At 40.9% G+C, this 18647-nt stretch overlaps 1 protein-coding gene across 1 annotated transcript in view; it reads right to left on the bottom strand.

Annotated features, from left to right (window-relative positions):
* Positions 1 to 244: 244 nt before the first annotated feature.
* pde3a (phosphodiesterase 3A, cGMP-inhibited) overlaps positions 245 to 18647 on the bottom strand; it is a 44802-nt gene continuing 26399 nt past the window's right edge. Inside the window, exons 3-16 of the mRNA XM_070905797.1 lie at positions 13923 to 14168; positions 10959 to 11104; positions 10752 to 10867; positions 10209 to 10452; positions 9964 to 10040; positions 9349 to 9545; positions 8936 to 9073; positions 8454 to 8565; positions 7317 to 7424; positions 6002 to 6201; positions 5594 to 5797; positions 5265 to 5426; positions 1591 to 1858; positions 245 to 561 (exon numbers count right to left, since the gene is read on the bottom strand). Coding sequence (XP_070761898.1) covers positions 245 to 561; positions 1591 to 1858; positions 5265 to 5426; positions 5594 to 5797; positions 6002 to 6201; positions 7317 to 7424; positions 8454 to 8565; positions 8936 to 9073; positions 9349 to 9545; positions 9964 to 10040; positions 10209 to 10452; positions 10752 to 10867; positions 10959 to 11104; positions 13923 to 14168 — 2535 coding nt within the window. The remainder of the gene's footprint in view (positions 562 to 1590; positions 1859 to 5264; positions 5427 to 5593; positions 5798 to 6001; positions 6202 to 7316; positions 7425 to 8453; positions 8566 to 8935; positions 9074 to 9348; positions 9546 to 9963; positions 10041 to 10208; positions 10453 to 10751; positions 10868 to 10958; positions 11105 to 13922; positions 14169 to 18647) is intronic.

The raw sequence follows: 18647 nt of genomic DNA, 5'->3' as shown, positions 1-18647 counted from the left end.
TTTTCTTTTTCCTCAGTCACGTCATCTTTTGCTCATCTCACCTCTCTCCCTTTGTCAGATGAACTGGGCATGCATCATCCCTGTCCTCAAACCCAGTTAGGCACATATTACCCAAAACATCTTCTACAGTGTTGTGTCGAAGTGATGTGCTGGCTACCATATCAAGAGTTTAGTTAGGAAAGAAACAAACATTTTTAGACAACGTTCAGATTCCTGGTTTGAGAGGAGGTCAAAGTTCATAATATCACTCTGGTTCCTCCTCTTTTTCCCCTGAAGTCTCTGATTGCGGAAGGATTTCCTCTTCCTCTATAGCCGGCACCTCTTCCCTTTCATCAAGGTCGTCAGTCGACTCCTCCTCTTTGCTTGCTTGCTCCTCCTCTTCCTCGTGAATGGCTGTGATTGGATCGGTGGGGCTGCTGATGCAGTTCGGGTCCTCTTTCTGGGCCTCCTCCTGGGCTTCTGCAGCAATGACTCTTTTCCACATTTCATGGTTTTCCAGAAGATGCTGTGTGATCTGGCAAAACACTTTCCTCCTGCTCACATTTTTGGTTTCTTGCCGCTCTGTCAGACACAAAGCCAACAGTTAGACGAGCTCCTCAGAAAGTTGGGTACGACTTTGCTTTCTTGCCGAGAGTTAGATGAAAGCATTGATACCACTCTAAAGTCCGTACATTAAATATGAAGCTACAGCCAGGAGGCAGTTAGCATAGCTTAGCATAAAGAGTGCAAACAGGGCAAAACATCTTGATCGACTCTGAACGAAGATTAAAAAATCTTCCAGCAGCACTTCTTAAAGTCCTCTAATCAATCAATCAAGTTATATCTCGTTAGTTTAATACGTTTTTTTCCCTTTTTTTTTTTTACCTAAACAGAGGTGTTTCCCCATGTTTATAGTATTGCTTCATATTTCATTGTCAATTTTATATTTTACATTTACGCTTCTTGACTTGCAAATTCCTTGTATGTGAAAACCTACTAGGTATGGACCTGATTCTGATTCTGATGTTTCCAGTCTCCATGGTAAACTAAGCTAGCCGTCTCCAGCTAGCTCCAGCTTCATATTATCACGGACACATATGAGAGTCATATCAATCCATCTTTGGTATCTTTCTAGATATATCACAGCTGTAGTGAAAGTGGCTCCAGTGGTACAATAAATGCCTTCCAATAAATGTAAATCAAACAATTGCTATTAAAAAATGAACAGAAAAAGACTGTAAAATTAAATGCAATAGAAATGGCTTCATATCTGCTTAAAAGCTTGAGCCTGTTCCTCTCCAAATCAGCCAAGCCTCAAATCCACAATTGACACCACTGAAACTCTCTAAGCCCAGTGATCACTTTCTTTTTGTGAATCTCAACTTAAAAAACTTAATTAAAAAATATACAATCTTAACTTTACCCATAGAGCAACAAAAACAGAACTCCAGTCAAATCTCCCCGGGTCCAACCCAGCAACAAGTCATTCATCTCACAGTTTTAACAAAGTGATGTAGTCTGAATAAATATTCACGGAGGCCACACACTCAATACTCAATATAATCAATGAGATATTTTCTGCAACATGAATTAAATAAGAGGTTGACATACGGGAGGTTTCAGAACTTGTTGATGCGTCCTCATCTGTCATATCCTCCTCTTCCTCTTCTGTATCTTGTCCTTCCTTCGCCTCCTCTGGCTCCGTCTCTCCCTCAGGTGGGTCAACCCAGTGTCCCGGCATAAGGGCAGCAGAGTCATAGGAGGAGCATAGAGGTCCCACTATGTGAGTGATGAACGACTCCTGTAGTTTAGCGAGCTGCGGAGCGGAGCGGTCCATGAACGGGCTGATGGGAAGGCCCAGGCTTGCTTCTTCGTCACCCTAGAAGGGTACGAACATGGCAAATATGTCAGGTGCACAGAAATGATCAAATATAAATGAACTGGAAAATGGAAAATTTATCTTATATAATGATGAGAGAGAGAACTTTTTTCTCCACTGCTCCATGTTTTTATAGCTCCAGGTCAAAATGATTGGCTTGAAATGAATCTTGCGTTCTCTTCAGGTAACTCAACATCAGGTCTAAAGAATTCATGAGATATTTGAATTCAAAATTTTTTCAACTTTAAAATTAGTAGAAAGTAAAGTAGAGATTTTTAGCTTTCTGTTTCTGTCCAGCAACCAAAATCTGATCATACATGAATACAAATATTTAGTTGTTTTTTTCTTCTCTGATGGTAAAAGTGTTTCACTCTATGAGCCACAGAGCAAGTGATAATAGAAAACAGGAGAGATTTACCCACTGCAGACTTGATAAATGCATAACAAATATTACAAAAACAGGTTGTTACTGGACTGCATATTCAAAGTGCTGTAAAAGCATAAAACATACATGCATTTCTCCTTTAATGTATTGTTCCATCTCTACATTTGTAAATGTATTAAGAAAAGTACCACATCATACAATTCAAATTATATATCAAGTATATTAATATATAACATATTAAGACATATCATAATTGGTAGGTAAACTCTATATCACTCTAGTTTTTTAAACTCAGACATAAAATTGTGTCTTCTGTACAGCTCCACTGGCAAGCACAGAAAGTCCCACATATACTGTATACCTCTGGGTACAGTCCCCTGAAAGTAGGTCAAGAAGACTACAAATAGAAAAACATCAATTCAAACTGAGGCTGATCGGTGGGAATCAATCATATAAACGAGGCTGTCAGCAGAGATTTGCTTCAGTAATGGTGACTATAATCTGTGCATTTGTTATCCATAAGGTCACCATCAGTAAATACTGACATGCATATTCTGACTAATTATCTTTGGCCACCAAATACGCATAGACACTCCCCACGATATATCAGATGCTTGGAATTGTATTTGCTCAAGGAGCCATTTGTATGACATATATAATCATCAATTGTAAATGGAGGCCGTATAAAAACGAGGCAAAGTGGAGCCATGCTGTTCCTTTCTCGTCCTTGGGTTATTTGCCATTCATGCCTTTTCCATTTTTCTATTTTGTGTCCACAAAGACAGAGCTGTGATGAACACATATCTGAGACAGCCATGATGGTCGGAATCTCATGTTTGAATTTATTCTGCTGATTGCATTCCTGACGGAAACGTTCAGCCTCACACAAACTAGAGCCATTTCTACAATAACCTTTGAAATGTACCTGTTAAGTGCTCGTTCCGGCAAAATACATTCCACTGCCATTTTTATATTAGGACAATTTCCATTGTTTTGTTTCTTGATAATAAAGGTGGCTCCATGTGGCTGTGGTTTATGTTGCAGAGTGTCTGATGTGGAGTAGCTTGTGTTGTACTTTCATATATTGTGACAGTCACGTATAGTGCTTTTGTGTTTGTTTTCTGATGTCAGGGCGTTTAAAGCGATTCAGTTGGAGGACAGAGGGACGACGGCTCCCATTGCTATGACAACATGAAACTTGGATGGCGTCAGTGCACAGCATTAGTGGTTCGGGTGAGAGGTGTGTGTGTGTACATACAGTAGGAGTGGGGAGAGAGAGGGAATTGTTTATCATTACCAGAAATTGGAAAAGGTTTGAATATTAAAGTGATGCATTGCAGAGTATAATGTAATAATGTAAATGCATTATCACAATAAATGTGTGTGTGCACATCTGTACTGACTTTGTAGCCGCTGAGAGCCTCAGTTCCCTCCCTGTGATCTTCCTCTGTGTGACTGTGAATGAGCACTGTCAAAGATGACTCATTTAGGTCATCCGTCTCCCCTCTGAAGAGAAAAAGATACGCACACCCTCTGTCTCTCACCCGCCCTCTCTCACCCCCACCCTCCGCCAATGCTCCCGCTCAAAGGACATACATAATTCTCAAAGCTATTATGAGAATTGAACAGAGGGTTTGAAAGGAATAGCAGAATGCTAAGCTTCAGAAACAGATCAGAGGGGGGACATTTTCCTCAGTAATCAGCGCCGCTTTGATTAGAGGTTTCCAGCTGCTACACAGTGTCCTGATATCGTTGGTACACAAGTTCCCTTCATTAGAAATTAACAAAATAACAAAATAAATGCTGATAGTGAGTTTGCTGATCACACAACCTGGTGATAACAAACTTCTGTTACAGCCTGAACATTTGTGTGCAAATGCAAAGAAAAAGAAATATATATATATATATTCCACTCAAAATGAAAAAAAAAAAAAAAAAATATATATATATATATATATATATATATATATATATAATATGGATAGTACACAAAATAAAAGCAGAATTCATAAAATAGCTTCAATTCTGGCTCAGAAGTCTCAAAGTTTTCTAGTCACAACATGTCGTTGCTTAGAAATTAATCATATCTCTTTGGCTAATCAGATTTGATCTTTATCGACTTGCTCGGCACTAACTGAATTGACCAATAAGAGGCATTGTTTAGTTAAGAGCAGGATTTGTTGCCAGGCATCCGTCTAGAGTAATCTCTAACAAATTCATGAGCTAGTAGGTGAGTGTTTTGATGATTCTATTTTTGTTCACAACATAAAAACATTGCTGAAGGGTCCTTGAGCAAGAAACTAAATCCCTGTCATCTGCTGTATCACCATCCTTATGAAGCAGATTAGTTTTTGACTGTTAACGCTTAATAAATAATACCTAAAGATGTCTTATTTTTTTTATTTTGATTAACTTTAAAGTATGACTATGTAACTTTTGAAACATGATATAACACATTCTTTCTCTTACAAATGAAATGTTGAATTCATAAGCAATAAAACGCACCTTTGTTCAATTCAGTACACTTTTCAGCTACAGTTTTACTTGGTCTGGCATGACCAATAGCTTCTGGTGGCTAATGTTAGCTAATATTAGCAAACTTAAGATAGATACTCTTGTTTAACTTACTTTATTGACTCTTCTCTCTATTTGTACTACCGCTACACTTTTTATTAGCATTTACCGTTTTCCTGTTATCACTTGTGGTCACAGTGGTTGCTGTTCGGCAAAAGTTAAATAGATTTGGTTTGAATTTACAGAATTGTATAAGTGGACATAATGTAATACAATAATACTTTCTGAACCTTTCATTTTGTTCAATATATTTTTCACTTCTGTTAGCAACAGCTTTTGCACATTTTAATCAGTGGGTATTATTCATTACTTACTGCGCTCAGTACGGTACACTCCCATCTATGTGTGAGACGCTACAGTATCTGTTTAAATGCTAATAATTTTTTTCTCTGGAGACCACCCAAAGACCATTTGTTCCTGTCAGATTGCAGAGATTTATAAGCATACTTGTTCGTAGAACTCGTTGACGATCCCCTCTGTCCACTGCAGGTGCAGCTCCTTACACTTCAGCGGTCCATTGACATCTGCCAGCTTGATGCACATCTGGCACACCAGCAATCGGTCGTTTTCGTTGGTCCAATCAATACCGGACATTCCTTCATCACCCACCTGGAGAGATGTGCACAGGAAGGTTTGTGTAAAGAGACACAGTTATGGATTGTCCCTTCTGATTGGTTGTCAACTTTAGTCTAGAACAATCTAGGAGAAAAGAAACATATATAATATATATAAGAGCTGAGATAGCCGATGACAACAATAAATGCATGAATGTTTACCTTTGCATTAAACTCTGCTAAGAAGTCAAAGTGCTTTTTAAGGTCGGTGGCCAGGATGGCTTCAATGACTAGGAAGCGGAAGCGCTTGAACTCCACATGTTCAAGGTTAACCAGGAAGTTGTACTCAGGTCGAGACATGAAGAGGTTCCATGCTGAAGCTGCATGGTGATTTTCCAAGACTGAACGATCGTTGTATAGAAGAGCCTACAGTGGAAGAGGAGAAAGTTAAATTAGCATTCAATTTGAAACACACCATCAGTGCACTAATGGTGATCTGCTGCTTATCAACGCTACATAACATTTCAAACAGAAACGGTCTTCTTCAAGCCATGTTGTGAGCTTAACGTGGTTAAGTCGATAAGTATGTTAATGCACATCATGCATACTGAAGCAGCTGCGTTTACTTACCTGTGGTGCACTGGTAGCTACTAGAAAGGCGTTGGTTCTTCCGGGATGGTCATAGTCGTGCATGGCAGCAGCTACATACAGGGCCATGAGCTCCAGGCCAGGGATAAGGCCAGCCAGGGAGCCATAGCCTTCCTCCAGCACAGAGTTCATCTTGGATACTAGGAAGCCTGTGGCGCCCGGCGTTATGCCATTCTCTGAGTCTACGGGCGAAAAGAGACCACATGAAGTGCACCAGTCACTGGTGCTCTTTGCTCAAATGCTGCCACCTCATTACTTGCTGTAAAACCTGGTGCTCTCAGACTATTTATTCAGGCCGAACACCTACTCTACAGTATCTATCACCAGGATGCTGTTGACTAAAAAATGAGTAAGTGACAAAACAATATCAAGAGAAAATAATAAATACAGTATAGAAATGTGAAGGTGGGAGGAAAATGACCAGGACGAGGTATGCTATTATACGAAGCGTTTGACATTGTAAGTGAACATAAACAAGAGTAAAACATAGAAGAAGCATTCACTGAAGTTCAGGACAGATAAAATGGTTAAATGCAACCTTATTTATTCTATTGTTAGTCTTGTGGGGTCAGTCATATATACAGTAGTGGATGGGATCAATTAAACAGCAAAACATGCCTGCCAGATTTCTACACCAATCAAACCACACGTAAAGTGGGTCATGTTGTTGTTACTATGTTTAACACAATTAAACATAATTTAACAAACCAACATCTGTTAACAAGAATTGAATTCTTGTGATACTCTGATGCAAATTAAAATGCCTGTTTCTTTTGCCAAATCCCCTTTTTTATCCACGGATCGCGTGCCTACGTCTCCTCCTGTTTGTGAAAGCACTTTCATCCACCTGTCTGTGTTTGTCGGTTTGTCTGAATGAATGCCTGACAGTCTGTCATGCTACAATCTGTGTATGTTTCGTGACTCAGTTTTTGTTTGTTTTGAAAGCCTCTGTGAATGTGTGTGACACTAATGTGACTCAATCACAGTAAGACAAAAAGGGGCATAGAACACCAACAAATTTGACAAATCAGCATCAAACATGAGGTTGGATTTGTTTTTCTTTATTTTTTGCGATGTTTTATGCCTTTATTAGATCACAATAATAGAGATGGATGACAGGAAATGAGTGGGAGAGATGGGCAACAAAGGTATGTTGTAATTAATTGTCAGCATCTTAACCCTTGAGCCACAGGGGATGGTGGATTTGTTTGACAAAGAACTGTGACTGACATGGTTAAGCGGGAATGTTCTTGCAGGTTGGTTTTGAGAAACTACTGTATGTATTTAAAGTCCTCACCAATGTGTATCCCATTCTCAGTCAGCAGGGAGGGCAGGCCTGGCACAGGCTGAGTGGTGAGGTACCAAACAGCATGCAGCACATCAGTGGCATGGATCCGGTTGTGATCTGAGGAGAGTATTATAAAAAATGCTAATTCACGCCAGTGTAGGGCAGTAAGACCACTGTGTTGAAACCCCAGCTGGACCTGGAAAGCATACACTAAAATCCCTTTCAGACAAGGAATCTGTAACATTGCTGAAGTAATGGTTTTCTGCCTTTTAAAACAGGTCTTTTATGTGAAAGTTTCATGTTGAGCCATGTTCAAATACGAGACGACACAAAATGCATGCAGGCAAAGCTCTCATGTATTTGGTCATCTGGCACAGGACTAGGTAATGCAGTAAGCGACAGTAAATGTACAGTACAAGAGGTTGTTTACTTGTTATTTCATCTGTCTGAGGGCGAGCAGTTCTGTGATTGCGGCATCACACCAATGTCCAGACATTTTTACAAAAGTAGTGCAGCTTGTGTAGCTTTCAATCAAGGCATTGCAATGCAATCACTCAGCCAACGCCAACATGTAAAATTAGCAGACCATTTATGGATTCAAGTGTTTTTTTGAAAAGGGGTCGATATTGATTGATAGCAGTCTATTATTATCTTAAAATGGAGATTGAAGTGGTTTTCATAAGAAGTGAATATGGTGGTCCATGGAAACATACACCTAAAAATAATTGCACAATGCATAAATATAGTTGACCCCCTGACACTGAAACTTTACTGTGAATTTAAAATGTACACATCATGTAGATCAAAAACACTACAACTAAGTGTTCGTTCTTCGGTCAAATACTGTCATTCAAATTCTTTTGAAGATTTTAGATGCTGTCATAACATTTTAAGAGCTCATACAACTGGCATTAACACCGTAGTGATCATACTCTGATATTAAACACCAAAATGAAACCAACAGGAAACTTGATATTCCTGCCAGCTGTGAACACTATGAGCATGCCGCAAATTACTGAAGCAGAAAGTCGTCCTGTTTTTCTTTCACTGATGGAGCAATACATCCACCTTGTGGCAGATAGAGGTAATGCTGGATATCAATAATTCACTTTAACAATTTGACAAACATGGAGATCCTCTACTCACAAGGGATGACCCTGTATCCGTTCTCCAGAGCATGGAAGTAGTTCATGAACTCTTGTACGGGAATTCTGAAGGTCTCAAATAGACCCGTGTCCTCAAAGAGCCTATAGGAAACCTGGGACATAACACGAGGACAACATCAGAGTTGTCAAGACCCGATCTTGTAGGTCAAGTTATTCCGCAGCATACTTTTGTTTCTTTGAATTATTTAGAAATACACATTCCCAGCCTGAATATAGAATCCACTAATGCAAAACGGTTTGTGGAACTGATGACATTTTGGCCGCTAGTGTTGTTGTTGTTGTTGTTGTTGCAAGCTTAAGATGCAGATTTACAGCTAATGTCACCACCACATTAAACTGCTAATTACATACATGTGAACATTTCCGTCAATATGAGTTCCTTTTAATTAAATCAGTATCGATGTGTTTTCTCTAAACAAATGTCACATGGGTTTCAGCGTTTCCTCGCTAATTAGTGTTTACCTGACTGAGGATGCAGCCTGTCTTGCTATGGGTCCTCTCCACTAGACTGAAAATGGGGAAGTTCCAGTTGTTGAGTTGACTCATCAGAGGCTCCAGCCCCGTCATCACCAGAGGCTCCAGGGCCAAGATCGGCTTGTCCTGTCAGGAAAAGGCACAGAGGAGAGGTCAGAAAGATATACTTGCAGGTACAGTAAAATAAACTCTTCAGTCACCACTGATAGGTCAGTTCACAATTCGCTCTGTAGATACACACTGCTTGATTTACAGCATTTAGGACAGGCATTGTCTGTTGTTTATTAAGCAGTTTATCTACCTAATGAAAGTAAATAAAGATTAGATTATCGTTCTTTCTTGTTGTCTTTGGAGGGATTTCAAGCACACTGAAGCACATAATAGTCTGTCCGATTGCCTACCTCTGGTGATGGCAGGAGTGGGTGAAGAACGATGCCCTCTGCCAGATACTCCCTGCAACCTTCCCTTGCTTCTGGCGGCTTCTTGCCTCCCTCTCCCTCCTCTTCATTCTGTGCAAAGTCGCTGCTGTCACTGTGGTTGGTCTCGTAGGTGCTGTCGTAGGTGCTGTCATAGTCTGAAGAAGCTACGGCGCGCTCATCTGGGGAGACATCACACACATTAGACACGTGCGATTTCATGTAAGCGTGTTGATGGTTATCCAAAGTTACAATGAGGGTAGTTGTGGAGAAAGTCAGTATGAGTGAATCAAATTATCAACCTAGAAAATAAGCTGGAAGAATAGTGTATATTTATCAATCAGGTTAAACTTTAGAAGCATTTCCTTTTATATAATTTCCCTCGTTAAGATTCACAGATCCTTCTTTCACACCAGAAAACTTCATTACTGTGTTTAGATTGTGGAATACTAGTGTGCTGGTGGAAATACAGTATGTGACCAAATCTCTCCTCTAACACTACCTTTTTTTACTTAACTCTATGGAGGAAGCATTTTGCCTGTATGTTCCCAGCTCAGTTGGATAGAAATGTCTAATGTCGACAGTTTACAGACTGTTTACCTGGATGGGGTATTCTGTCTCCTTTGTCGACAGATTCTACCCCGTGGTTTAGTCGATTGTTGAACGGCCTGCCACAGCTGACAGAAAGAGAGCAGAGAAACACCGACACATTCAGAGGATACATGTTAGTCCATCCTGATCATTCTCTCTCCTCTGATAGCTGAAACAGTTCATGTCTTCCCAGTATAGACTAATGAACACAAACAGACACAGATGCTTTTGAAGCCTTATCGCAGGCACATTACCTGCCGCAGAGTGGCGGGGGCCGCCAGTGAGGGGTGGTGGAGCTTGGAGCGCTCTGGCTGTGAGTTAAGGCTCTGTGGTGGCTCTTGGGGGCCACAGAGCCAGGGGTCCGCTCTGTCAGGGGCCCAGCCGGCTCAGGAAGCTGCACCGAACATGTCTTTGTAGTGGGGCTGGAGACAGGAGTGCCCTGGACGGGAGGAGACGGGCACGGAGAGCCCAGAGGTGACACGTTGGAGGGGGGTAAACCTGAAAAACAGAGCAACACTGTTTCAGTCCTCACATAATTTGATCTTGATACTATTTTTTTCTTTGTTATGTTTTAAGTCATATCAATTACAGAGCAACTCAGCAGCTAGACAATGCTAAATCTGTCAAATGTGAAACTATGTGCAATGAATTGTCAATCTGAGAAGAGAATTTTCTATTGTTAACTGTTTTCAAAAATCTAGTATGAACAAGGACCTCTTTTACCCAAGTAACTTAACTTACTCGACACACTCGGCTGTTACTCAGTGTGTTAAGTAGACCTGTACATACACACATACCTGGTCTTCCCAGTGGTTTGCTGTAGAGGTGGTTGGAGGTGACGGAGGCAGCATAGGAGGCAGACATGGAGCGACTCTTTGAGATGGTCATCATCACCGAATTGTTCCATGATTCACTGATTTAATGAAAGAACATGAAAATGTCTTCTTGATCTGTTACTGTTCAAAGTCATTGTGTTCCTCTTGATTGCAGTGAGTGAGAGTTACCTGTCTGTGGTGTGTTTGATGCTGGCTGAGCGGTCTCTGCGAACAGGGCCGGGCTCGATGGTGGGCAGCCCTGTAGCTGAGGTGGTCGTGGTCCAAGTTGACGAGATTCTCCTAAGCAACCCCGGGGGCAGACTCCGTCTTAGACGCTGTAATGCAGATAAACAAACACATGTTTACAGACTCCCAGAAGCTTTGCATGAGGGAATGGCAACTGGACAGAATCTCAAAATTGAGGGGATTTTTGATGAAAAGTTATGAATAGTTGCATCTTATTGGACACTTCCTCAGAAATGCCACAGATATGGGCCTGCCTGTGTGTTTGTATCAAAAGTATATGTTATATGTGGAAAAACTAACTGTGTTTTTTTGTTTTTTCTAGACCTCCAACTAATAATGAACATACTCTTTGTTTCTACATGTCTAAACACTTTATCCCCTGGAGCCTGGGATGTGAATTAATATAATATAATATATATACATATATATAAGTACATTTTGCATTTCTGTGCTGAAATTTCTTACTTGCTGTCTTTTCACATCTGCTCCAATTCCTTTGCATACATGACAAGATTTCTTGTAATCACTAGAACTCTTGATAATCCTCCACTCTTTTACATTTACATTTAGTGAATACTGTTAATGTGACCACATTCTTATTTATATCACCTTTGTATTTGTTTTACTTGTCATTGCAAGTAAAAAACTCTTGTCTTGTCTCAAAAAGTGAAAAGATCCAAAACGTTGCACACAGTTCACACAACTAGAGACAAAGTGCTGCCAACAAAATAGGAAATCGGTAAAAGAAAGGCAGATACAGTAGCACACTTGGTCTGTGCAGAAATAGAGAAATACATCTCTACTTAACAGTTAAAACGTGACGTTTCAGCCTCTGGGATACGTTGTAACTGATAAACAGAGCTAGATTTTCCTGCATATTAACTGTTGTGCCTACTTTTCTCCTCCGTCAAAAAAGTAAAGACATCAAACTAGAAGGATGCCATATTTGTTCTTCCAGCCCATTCCTGTTTTTTAAAAGCATACGGGAGGCTGAGTGGTAAGTAGACAGGAGTCCTGCTTGTTTGCCCTGTGGTGTCAATCTATCCAGTGTTGTAAATTTTGTTGTAAAGCCATGAGCTAAACTCAGTTATTTGTCAGTTTGTATTTTTGTGCAGTTGGTGTATTTTTCTTAAAGGGTCTCTCTCTCCCTCTCTCTTTGTCTGTTCACTGCTCAGGCAGATAACCACACACACACACACACACACACACACACACACACACACACACACACACACACACACACACACAGAAGCATCACTGCCATCAAAACACACACACACACACACAAAGAAGCATCACTGCCATCAAAACACACACACACACACACACACACACACACACACACACGATCTCACAGTGCTCTGTGGTGTACTTCTCTCCTACAGTGAAGGGAAGCTAATCAAAGGCATCTAATAGTGTGTGAAAACAATATAATCCAATGGATTCAAAAATCTTATAACCTGATGGTATGCTTTGGAAAATGTGTGGCTGTAATATTAAGTATTATAAAGACAAATCTGTGCAGCAGAGGGTGGTTCAATGTTTGGAAGCAGTTTGGAAACTCAACAAATAGCCAGAGCTGCTGGAGTTAAAGCAGGAAAAAGACAAGGGAAAGCCAAATTCTTCCTGAGCTTTTAACAAGAAAGGAAACAAAGTGTTTTGCTGTCTCGCTAAGCCAAGTCAAAACCTGAGTAACAAATGCACCTCAGCCACCAACATTTCTTATTGCCTTTATGCAACTGCTATTTCTGTCCTTAGTTCAGAGCCATACAGCAGGGCAGCACAAATGAGCTGAATCACCAACTTGCGCCACACGCAGACTCACAAATCCCCAATGAGCTAAAATGAGGCAGCATCTCATTGAGTTCCACTACATGCGTCGAGCATTTGAGTGCACTCAGGCAGCGTTAAAGCTGCTTGTCACTTTCCTGGTAGGCTATCCTGCATTGCATCACACGCTTTATTTAGTTTCCTTGCCGCCTTAAGTGCCCACATACATTTTGTAGCACTGGCCTTGTAAAACATTAAAAAGCCCTCTGGAAGCCTGTGCGTCATTGTTAGCTACATTAGAGCCCCACACTATGCCAGCGGTGAGGGAGGAAAGGGGGGTGATACATGCAGAAAGAGGTATACCTGGGCATATGTGTGTGTGTTTGACACTTTGATACAGCTGGTTCTCCATCCATGAACACACTTATGGTAACACATCTAAATTCCCTAATTCAGCGATATTGTCCTTTACTAATTATGATATTTGTTTCTTTAAAAGGGAACCGATTAAATCAAAGTCTGTTTACAGGTCTCGGGGAGTAGTACTGCACATGTGAACAAAATTGTATAAAGCCTTTTGCGGCTCCAGAGGGAGCTGCACCAAGTCTCATGAATTATGTTGGGGTTGGGTTGGGGCCAGTGGCATGTCCAGAGTTTTTCGACTGGGGTCCCATATGTACTTTAACTACTAACATTAGACAACAATAGACCCACCAATCACAACACAGTGACAGTGTGTCACCATACAAATGTACTATAAAGCTTCCATATTTCATTCTTTAATTCAAAAAGAAATTGTACCTCCAAAAATTAGGCTACATACAAAAGAACCATGCACAATCAAAAATACTGGGGGCTGAGGACGACAAGTTTGAAATTGGAAAAAAATCTTGGGGCGAGGCGTTAAAAAGAAGTGAGCTTAGCAGACGTCTGTAGCCAGATCCTCATCTCTGCTTGAGGCTCAAGTCTACATTAACAATGAGTTATAAGCAGTTCAACCAAAAAGTGAAAAGAACGTCAAATATTAACTATTTTTTGGTAACAGAATTTCTTTCTTGCGATCCCTTAGATTTATTTGGGGATCTTATGGGGGGGGGTCCTGACCCTCAGGTTGGGAGCCTCTGCTAAAACATTTACCTTTGGGATGGCCAGTCTTTCTGCTTTTTCAGGCCCCTCCTCAGAGTCAGAGCAGGTGTGTGTGTCTGCAGGGACGCGAGGCCGGTGGAGCGGTTGGAGGCTGATCTGGGTGCTGAGGAGGTTGCTGACAGCCTTCAGAGAGCTGCAGGTGTTAGGGGGCAGCGAGGGGTCTGCCAGCAGGTCTGAAATCAAACCATGGGCCTCACCCATTACCGCGATGTCCACTATCACGCTGGTGCCCGAAGACTGGAGAAGAGAAGACAGGAAAGGAGAGGAAGAGAGACGGAGAATAAGATAATCATTCTTTGTTCATTTCTGGTGAAATGCAGTGATGATGCAGTGAACAAATGTCACACCACACTGACGCATACAGCTGAGCGAGAAAGAGGATGTTTGTCTGCGTGCTGGAGACGGCACGTGTGTGTGTGCACCCGTCTTTATGCTAAATTAAACATTTTACAGTCCAAGAAGGAACTGACTATGACATCCTGTCTGTTGTTGTACTGTAAGGTGTATCAACATCTTAGTCAGGTGATGTGAAAGTCTATAAATGTGATTGGAATTAAAGCTAGTAGCATGATGGCTACGTGGGTTGAACATGTAAAGGTTAGTAGAGACAGCGTTAAACATATCATAGCCATAAAAACATAACCAATAGACATCCTCCAATGTTCTGTTAAAGAATAACACACCCCGCTCCCAGCCCCTCCTGCCTAAGCCGTCACTGATTCAACATATTGACCGATAAGCTCAAACGCTCATCTATGTCAAAGGTCAACCATGTGTGGTTTCAGGAATGGATTCCACCGTTAATGTCAACATGTGCTAATCAGTTCCTCTTTAGCTTATAATCAATTTCCTCACACTCCGAAACATATCCACACACCAACATGTATATACGTGTACAGAATGTATAAATGCATGTAATTTAGCTTTTGTAATTAGCAAAGTCAATCCATGTTGAGAAAGCTAAAGACAATTTGTACATGATAAAGGATGTATTTCTCAAATCTTGCAACAATGCAATCATGGAAAATCTAACTGTGCTTATTGGCGTAAAGACGACTATCAAAACTATTTTTTTTCAAATATCCCACTAGAAAGGTGCGAGACAACTGTTTAAAGTCAGAACTGAATATTACAGTAGCAAAGACTAGACATCCTACACATTCATCAACTTACACAAAGTTTTTTCAGCCACAAAGAGGCACAACTCAAGCAGCTGAGTAAGGTTGGATACAGCGGACTACACACTAGGCGACTAGTGATTAACTATTACTAACTTCTAACTATGATTAGAGGTGTGTCGAAAGGCAAACCCTCAAACCTTGCGAGAACACGAATATTCTTATGACTGTACCTAAAATATTTCTGCTGCAAATTCTGTGGAAACGGAGAAAGAAAATCAAAGAAAAGACACAGTTTGGTTAAATAGGAGAGAAAGAGCCGACAAGGACTGTTCACTGCAGAGAGAGTTGCAGGTGAATGAACAGTCAGCTGAACTGTGGCTCTCCACTGAACCTTGGATGAACTGTGTTATACAATAACTCTGTCAAATTCGTGGCAGATCACACAATTTTTCTATTTAATTGGCAGTCTCAGATATTTTTTTAGGTATTATTTCTCCCACTCATGCCTATGATGTAGAAACTTCTAGTTTCAATCACGAAAGCCAAACATGTTCAAAATAATCTTGCGACTGGACCAGAAAGCAAAAGTGAGCCACATTTGAATCCTTAAACATCACACACTCCCTAATTTTCTCTGCACTGACTGGCAACACCAACTGGACTGAATACCCAAGTCTTGGTACAAACAGTACTTATCTTGATAACCTACTCTGATATGCACGTTTCCATTCATTCAAGAAAAGAAGGACAATTCTTGTTGCATGTTGTCTACACACAAGCAGCCGTACAAGAACTTTGCCCCAGTAAGAAATAGCCTAACATTTTGATTTAAATCAGGAACTATCTGATCAAAAATATGTAAACAGGATTACAATGTGACCACATATTCGATGTCAGCTTTGAGAACTTGACAGCTTTACAGTTGGTTCATATCCAGCCCTACCTGACCATCTGTATGTGTGTTCACTCCTCAAACTTCATTTTTAGGGTCTTTAGCAACCAGTGCTGGTACTGATATGTGTGTGTGTGTAAAGAAAAGAAACATTTGGAAAAATCTGGTTATCAATGAAATATGAAGAAAGCCATACTGGAGTAAGGGTATCTTAAAGAATAAAACAGTTATTACCAACAGCCTCTTCACTACTGTCTGTTCATATGCTGTTCAGCATTGAAAATAAATCTCTTGGGAAAAAAACTAATTAGCCTAATGATGACAGCTGTAGCTGATCTATCTATCTTATCTATTTACTCAGTATTTTGGCCACCATTAATTGGATAACAATCTGTGTTGAGCTGATAATTTAGATATCTCCTATAATCTATCTCTCTCTACTCTTGACTCCTTGAAGAAAGCAAATTACAACCAAAAGTAAAATGCTGTAAATGTAAACTAAGAAAAGTTCTGAAACGGAAATAACAGGAGAGCTGATGGAACAATGGAGGATTTCTAGACTGGGTGAATTAAGACTTTCAAACTGGCCTGGATGATTTCTCATCTTCCACCCCTGCTCTCCTCCTCCTGCATCCTCCTCTCCTCTAGTGTGCCAACACATGAAGCAAATAAGCTCACGTGATCACTCCATCCGTAAGCCTTCGCTCTCCCATCTGCCTGCCCCCCGAGGCTACTAGGCTTGGCAACTGGCAGCAACCTCTGCTTTTGCCACTCTGCTTGTATCTGTGCTTAACTTTGTCACTTCGGTCTTGATTTCATTCAGTGGTTTTTCACATCCTGAGCCTTGGAGTTGTCTACGTGTATAGGATGTGTGGGTGGAGTAGATGGGGAAACGTATAAGGTAACAACAGCAGAACCACCCCCCTGAATTTAAACCAAGTGACAGATGATTCTTATAATTTGCTTCCTTAAACAGATTGTATGAGCTCTTCAAACATTTCAGAGCCCAGGGCTGTGATGTGATGAGTAAATGCATCAAGCACATTGGAAGATAGTTTCCCGGAAGAGTGCGTGTCTGTATGTGTGTGCATGTGCGAGTGTGCATGTGTCACCTCAACCTGAACAAAACCCATTAGACCACTCCAGAGCTTTATGACATCCTGCTATTGTGACATTCACCCATTACCTGGCAGTAATGGACTCTGTTCAGCTAATGTCAGGGGGAGAGTGAGATAAAGGGAGCTTGAATGTGTGTGTGTGTGTGTGTGTGTGTGTGTGTGTGTGTGTGTGTGTGTGTGTGTGTGTGTGTGTGTGTTCCGGCTGTTTTCATGGCACTTTTCTCTGTTACAAGTCTGATATTTTAGCATTTTTTTTAACAACAACCTACATTCAGTCCATTCAGTGTCCATTCAGTGTCCATTCAGAGCAACATGCATAAGCATTTGAGCTGATGGAGTGCTACAGAGCGCCGTTCTGGAGGAGACACAGTGGAGAGGCAAGGCGAGGGAGAAGGTTATCGATTCCTCCCAGCATAAAGGCCCACAGGAGACAGCAGGGGGAACGATGGTCAATGAGTAAATCAACAGCGCACACACACACAGACACACACACAAGCATGCATGTACCAGAATTGTCCCTTGGGATCAGTCTGTCGGGCTTTCAGGGTTATACAGTACATGCTGCGCACAGAGAGATGGGTCATAATCCCCCAGCAAATGCAGTGCACTGTAACAGAAGACAATATCAAACACTGGTCTATGATGATGTGCACAGATAGGTAAAATAAGATCTGTGTACATCAAGCTCCTAAGAATAGAACTACTGATGTGGATCGCTAGTAAAGCCACATAACATCATCAATGTTAAAAGGTGAACCACTATCCATTCAGAGTAGGGTCGGGCGTTTAGATGGACACATACAATATGTGGTCATACATACAGTATGTGGTGACACCTTAGAATTTTATATACATCACAAAATGACCATGATACAGCATCAACAGAAAGAGTTACTGCTGGACTATTTTATTGAATTATATTATTTCTTTGGCCAAGAAAAGTAAGAAAGTAGTAGTGAATGAAATCTTTCACCACTGGAATTCCCCTTAATAATAATTTTTACTATTTTCAATTACCTTAATCTTTGATCATTTAAAAGGGAGCCTAGAGCAAGAATCTCGTATGCACAGAAAAACAGGTAACCTGAATTTATTTGAAGATTTTGGTTATCATGCCTGAATATGGGGCTATTCCATTGAGCACACGTCTATGTGTCATGGGGATGTACGCTAGCACCAAACCCAAATTTGGGCTAATTTCACACAAATGGAGATGACACAGATACCAAACCAGATTTTCACTTCTCATACTGGCTCTGAAAAATAATGACATTGACAATTCCCCTTTCTCTCTCTCTCACTCTCTCACAATTATTATTTTCTCTCCAGTTTCGGCCTCCTCTCATATCTGCTATTTCCCACTATTTCCAGTTTTCCCTCCTAACCCCCATCCCCCAGCCCTCTCTGAGAGACAGTTAGAGGATATGTGGGCAGATCAGGCATAAAGGCAGATGGTGAGAGCAGAGAGAAAGAGAGAGAGAGAGATAAAGAGGAAAAGAGCGACAGAGAGAGAGAAAGAGAGGAGCTGAGTCCACAGGCAGGCCATGGCCAGTCAAGTGAAAAAGAGAACCGCTCACTCTAGCAG

Source organism: Enoplosus armatus, chromosome 5 (genome assembly GCF_043641665.1).
Source record: "Enoplosus armatus isolate fEnoArm2 chromosome 5, fEnoArm2.hap1, whole genome shotgun sequence".
In the NCBI taxonomy this organism is placed as follows: Eukaryota; Metazoa; Chordata; class Actinopteri; order Centrarchiformes; family Enoplosidae; genus Enoplosus; species Enoplosus armatus.
This window is presented reverse-complemented; position numbering and strand designations above follow the sequence as displayed.